Consider the following 6,000-nt stretch of genomic DNA (forward strand, 5'->3'; position numbering starts at 1 on the left):
GAAAAGATGACACTATGTTATGTACGTATGTACTCCACCAGATATGTACTCCAGCCCAACAGTACTGTCCACATTAAACAGCCAAATATGTGTTCCAGCCCAACAGTACTGTGCACATTAAACAGTCAGCTGCCGCAGAAGCTATATTGGCCATAATTAACCTGGTATCTGTTACTATTAGACGGGCAGGTGCAGTAGCCATAAATCCAATAAAAGAGGACTTCTATATGAACTATTAATAGAGCGGTATATAGCTCACAAGTCCAATAAAAAAGGACTTCTGTATGAATTAATAGCTCATTATATAGCCTACAAGTGCAATAAAAAAGACTTGTATGCATTATTATTAAAAAATAGCACATTATCGCTGCGACAAGATTCATGATGTACATGCTACATAGTCATCAAACAAGGTAAGTAAATCTATCATGGTAAAGTTGAGGCCTGAATATGCACGCAGCGGCAAATCTTTTAATCAAACTATAATGGCATGACCTGAAAATTAACAGCAAACCGCACCTATCAGGAAAAAAGCAATTAACTACTAACACAAATAAAAGAAACAGATGGTATTGATAACCACTTACTGCAATAATTTTCTACTATATTTTATTCTAATCGAAGAACATGTCTATATCTCACATCAAAGGTCTTATTTAGATGCAACATACTAATTCCACAACACCTTATCGAAGCCTACCATACTGCATCACATATATCAGCAACCATACCGTATATACACATCATAACCTTACCAAATCAGGTCACATGCAGAGTCATCTTCACATCATAAGTTCAATACTAACCAAAATTACACAATACCAAGTTTCCAATGATGCTATGCATAACAATAAAGCTGCTAACGATAGTAATTACGGATAATTGGACCCTCAGGCCCCGCCAACTTCTTCCACACGGGCGGACACAGCATGGAAGGCGCGGACACGGGTTCCACAGCCCGATCGCTTCTTACGCTTGCCTGAAATCATCGTCCACATTGGCTCCGGAGCAAGCACCTGGACCTCACAGCTACTGGCCTCCTCCTTGACCCGACCGCCACAGCTCTCACCTTCCTCCTTCACCCGTGGAAGAAGGGTCGGCTCAGCTGTCCCAATTGGCAAGGTGATTGGCCTCACAGCTGCTTCAGGCGGTGAAATAGTTGGCTTGGGTAGCTCCGGCGGCAGCGAGTAGCAGCGGACGGAGGCGAAGTTGGTGGCGGCGCTGGAACCGCGGAGGCGGACGCTGGCGGCGTCGTATGCGGCGGCGGCCTCCTCGGCGGTGTCGAAGGTGCCGAGCCACAGGCGGCGGCGGAGGTGAGGGTCGCGGATCTCCGCCGCGAACCTCCCCCACGGCCGCTGCCGCACGCCGCGGAACCGCGCGGTCGGCCTCGCCTCCCCCGCCCCCGCCTCCATCACGCGGCGCTTCACGCCCCCACCACCACCACCCACCTTACCCCTCCGCCGCGGCCGAGGCTGCGCCACCGCAACCGCCTCGTCCTCGCTGGAGGACGAGTCGGTGGCGTCGGCGTCGCGCACGAGGATACGCACCACGCGTCCCCGCGGCGCCGCCCCCGCCGCCAGCTCGTGCAGGCTAGGGTTTGTACCCATGCCTCGGGAAACCCACCTCAATCCATACAGGGTGTTCGATCGATGTGGCTACGCGTAGCCTCCGCGCCCCGCCATGGGAGCGTGGGGGGTGGAAGGCGAGGTGGGGGGGCTAGGGTTTAGGGTTAGGGTTTGGTTCCGATCGATGCGGCGGCGTGCGGCGGGGTGGGGTTGCAATGGAAGCGGGAAGACGAAGGGGAATTTTGTGGAGACGCGGGGACTAAAAGGAAGGCGGGTAGAGGGGTAATTCTGGAATTTCACGTGGGAATATTGGAGAGGAATCTACTGTTCAGGCAAATCGGATGGTGGGGATATTCTCAGAACATGGGATTTACTAGAAAGATGCTAATATCCGACAATGATTATGATTTTTTGTTGCTGGTTTTTTTTTATTATGAACTTATTATTATTATTTAAAAGCAAATACAAATCAAATTTAATTTACCCGTCACTTAAAATGTGGGAGAGGAGAGTTTTTGTCACCTACAAGAGTTTAATAAATTGTTTGTGTCAAAACTGTGTGGTTATCTTATCTTGAAAAAATATATAGTTACCCTAAAAAATAGAAAAATAAGTATAGTTTCTAAAAAAAACTTCATCGTCTAGTCAGGTTCCGAAATATTTGTATGAATGAATGAAGTTATAGTTGGTTATGTTCTAAACGAGGCGTGACCGTGAGAATTAATACAGTGAGACAAGTGCAGTGCAACGTGTTAACGGTGTAAGGGTGAAAGCCGATCTTAAAAATAAAATTATAGGTTATTTAGTTAAACTGGATGAGTGTAAGAATTACCCGTGAGTTAGCCGTGACTTGCAATAATAGAGTTATGATCTGATTCTTTACCGGATAATATAGATCATAGATCCTCTCAGCTCACTTCCATAATTTTGATTATAACAACTTAACTCCCAAAGTGTGTGACAGGTGTTATGTATACAATTCTTTCACACGAAAGCTAAGGCTGCACGTAGCATGCTACCATTGGCCACTGCGTTCACAATGCACAGGTGGCCCTGCAGCTGGGGCGATCTCACAGGTTGAGCATCACCAACTGAAAACCAGCATATTCGCTGATTGGCAATGCGATTCGGCGCCCGGGGATGAAATCAAGTAGTAGAAATGTCAGGTACTCAGGCATACCCTTCACTTCTACAGTAGCTATATACTGTATATATTCCTCTGTTCCAGAGTTCCGAGTGAATCAAGAATTTTTTTAAAAAAAAAATATAGGGACAATTGCTTATTTGACCCTGTTTCGAAACCTAACTACCAATTTGACTCTAATTTTTCTAGTTTGCTTATTTGACAATGCTTTTCGAAAAAGAAACAAAAAAACCATTCCCCTAAACACCCAAAGCATTTTCTCCAGATACCACAAAGCAGCAAGGGACAAGCTTCAAAAGCACCAGCATATCTGTGATTCGCATGTCTTTCCAGAAACAGCAAGCTTCAGATTCCCAATTGTCCAGCCCAACTTGCCACATTTCCTTGTCTGAGCAAGTTCTTTTCTAGTACTATATGTAAAGCAATCCATATTCGTAACGAACGGATATGAAAAGATGCAAAGAGAACTCCTTGGTTATATTGCTCACCATGATTGCACTCCATCTGTCCATGTTCATCACTCCATCTACATATGAGCAACATCGCTTTTCCAGCATTATTTCCACTCTTCATGACTACCATGAAAGAATCACACAACCTCCTTATACACAGAACTACATTGCCATCCACGACTTTAAAGAGGTACAACAGGTAATGGTAATATAGTCAACAACAGTTGCGGTCAACTAGTACAATCTGAATAAATCAGGTTCCGAAAGAGAAAAGAAAGGTAAAATAAAAAGGAAACAGGCTCCTAGTTTATGGAAAATTGAAGCCAACCTGCCTGTCAAATTCAAATGACACCGCTAGCCGGGAGAACATTTTCAGCAGATTGGCGCTCAGCAGAACTTCCAGTGGTTGTTGCAGTTCACGCATGTCACAAATGTTGTCATTGGCTCATCAGCACTCCGAGTCTGCAGCTGGTAGTAAGTCGTCTTCCGCTGGCCACACCTGCCACACTTGAACTGATCAGTAGTCGCCTTTGGGGCTCCTCCACGCTCACAATCGAACAAAGCCTTCTCCTTGATCTGCTTATTCTCAAGCTTCCTCGCGTCACTAGCCATCTCTTCTGGAGATATGTCAACAAGCCTCTCAGGCCTCACTTGGCCAAGGAGAACCCTTCTTCGGAAATCAGTGTTGTTGTCAGCTCTAAGATTGAACATTATTGACCTGTATTTTGCCTTGTGAGCCCCAGTCGAACGTCCCAGCCTCTCAAATAACGCAGATTCAACGGTCACAGCAACTCTGAATGGATCTCGTGCATCCACTTCATCTAAGATGTTTCTCACTTCCTCCCTGTCATCTTTGCTAGTCTCTCCATGAACCCTGGAGAAGGCATCTGCAAGTAGTTCCCGGATTTTATCTCTAGTGGGATCATTGCATTTGACAAGAGATGTCAGCTTTGGGGGGCCATTTGGAACAGAAGATGGCTTCTTTGTATCAGGAGTTCTAGTGGCTTCCTTTGGAGCCCTCTCTACCTTGACTTGTTGGTTTTTGGAATCATTATTGGTGATCTTCTCAACCTTGATGCTCTCAGGCTTCTGGCCCCTAACATTGACTTCTCTTTTCTCAGGCTTCACACTTCCTGATGCAGAACTCTTATCAACCTTCATGGGCTGAGCCTTTTCAGCTCTGGCGGCTGAGTTGATTGATCCAACATTTTCTGTGGTACCATTTTTCTTTCCTTCTTCGATAACAACCTTTTTCCAGTACCCCAGAAGATCTGTAGCCATGGATTGTATGTCTGAGTGAGGGTGCTTAGTAAGGTAACGAAGACGTTTTCCAACCTGGCAAAATAGAAAATATCAGGCGAGTCCATTTTTCGCAAAAATATTAAAAGAACTGCACAAAAGTAGAAGAAGAAATGAGAGAAGTAAACAAATAAGGGAGAAAGTAGAAGTTTGTAACAAAAGCACTAAATCCATAGAGTAGAAGTTTGTAACAAAAGCACTAAGTCGATAGATTAATAGGCCCTCAAAAGGAGATTCACTGCTCAGTGCTCACAAATCAATAATGTTGCTAAGCTCTGTATCATGTTCAGAATATAATTATATGTTGATGGATATGCAATCTTGAATATCAGATGCACTGATATGTGTGGCTAGATATGAAGAAATCACACGTGAAGGAAGAATGCCACTACGGCCTCTCAGGTTCCGAACTGCTACTTCAACCCCATGGCACTCATGTATGCATGTTTAGGGGGAAACACACGAGACATTGAAAAGAATTGATTAGATAACTAATATGAGCAGGGGGAAAGGCTTGTCGAGCACGACAACTTGTTATGCCTTAAATAGAATAGAAATGATGATTTGTTATGCATATCTATAAAAGTACAAAGAAAATTATTACATCTTAAAGACTAGCCGTTTCATGTTCCACCCGATTTTACTGCCAAATCAGCTACACACATAACTACTTGACAGAAGACAGTATTTACAGTCTTACTTGTGAGGTCATGGAATTTAGTTTTCAGATAAGCCAAATGAATCCCCGCATATTCCGCATGTTTCTCCCGCCAAATCAGAATCCCATGCACATCTCATTCATTACACACACAAAAATTTGCACCTTTTATGTGCATCAGCACACAGTAGTATACTATATTCAACCCTCACAAATCAGAAAGGTGGTGCTTAGGAGATCACTACTACAGAGTTCCCCTGAACCCTGAACATTAAGGGGTAGCAACAGTGTTGCAGCATTCCTTTCACAGATCTCAGCCAAACCCTCGCTCACGGACAATCCCTGCATCTAACTCTCTAGAGAACACACCAATTAGAGACAGGAAAGGAGAATGGAATCATCTTTGCACTTAATCCGCAATTCACATCCACGAGATCTAATCCCAATCGAGAGCCCTATGTCTTCGCATGCCTTCATCCCTCTCGCCATGAATGTTAGAACGAATCAAGTAAATTTCGACAGACTAACCAAAATCACAAACACACAGAATCCGAATCGGATGCACCAATACACGCATCGCCACACGGTAATTCCTCACCAGGATTGCCGCTCCCGCACGCATCCGCCGGACGCGACGCAGCAAGCGGCCACAGGGTACTAGGTCGCAGCTCGCAAACACGAATTCGGATCCCGGGGGCATGGGGGGTGGGGCGCGCTCACCTGCGTGGAGACGAGGACGTCGGTGGTGACGCGGAGGCCGCGCAGCCGCCGCATCGCGTCGAGGCAGCGGTCGGCCTCCGGGGAGTCGTCCGCCCCGGCCGCCGCGTCGGCCGCCTTCTTGGCGGCCTCGAACGTCTCCAGCAGCTCCCTCTCCATGGCGGG

At 45.8% G+C, this 6,000-nt stretch overlaps 2 protein-coding genes across 2 annotated transcripts in view; both read right to left on the bottom strand.

Moving 5' to 3' along the window:
• Nucleotides 1-583: 583 nt before the first annotated feature.
• LOC127767076 (ethylene-responsive transcription factor CRF5-like) lies at nucleotides 584-1,809 on the bottom strand. The gene has a single exon (XM_052292291.1). The coding sequence runs from the start codon at nucleotides 1,605-1,607 to the stop codon at nucleotides 891-893; it is 717 nt and encodes a 238-aa protein (XP_052148251.1). The 5' UTR covers nucleotides 1,608-1,809; the 3' UTR covers nucleotides 584-890.
• Nucleotides 1,810-3,240: 1,431 nt separating this feature from the next.
• LOC127767113 (transcription elongation factor TFIIS-like) overlaps nucleotides 3,241-6,000 on the bottom strand; it is a 6,799-nt gene continuing 4,039 nt past the window's right edge. Inside the window, exon 6 of the mRNA XM_052292337.1 lies at nucleotides 3,241-4,496. Coding sequence (XP_052148297.1) covers nucleotides 3,549-4,496 — 948 coding nt within the window. The 3' untranslated portion in view covers nucleotides 3,241-3,548. The remainder of the gene's footprint in view (nucleotides 4,497-6,000) is intronic.

This window comes from Oryza glaberrima, chromosome 3, assembly GCF_000147395.1.
Source record: "Oryza glaberrima chromosome 3, OglaRS2, whole genome shotgun sequence".
In the NCBI taxonomy this organism is placed as follows: Eukaryota; Viridiplantae; Streptophyta; class Magnoliopsida; order Poales; family Poaceae; genus Oryza; species Oryza glaberrima.

Bases quoted from the DNA above. Each gene is read 5' to 3' on its own strand.
- LOC127767076 (XM_052292291.1), bottom strand. From the start codon at position 1,607: ATGGGTACAAACCCTAGCCTGCACGAGCTGGCGGCGGGGGCGGCGCCG.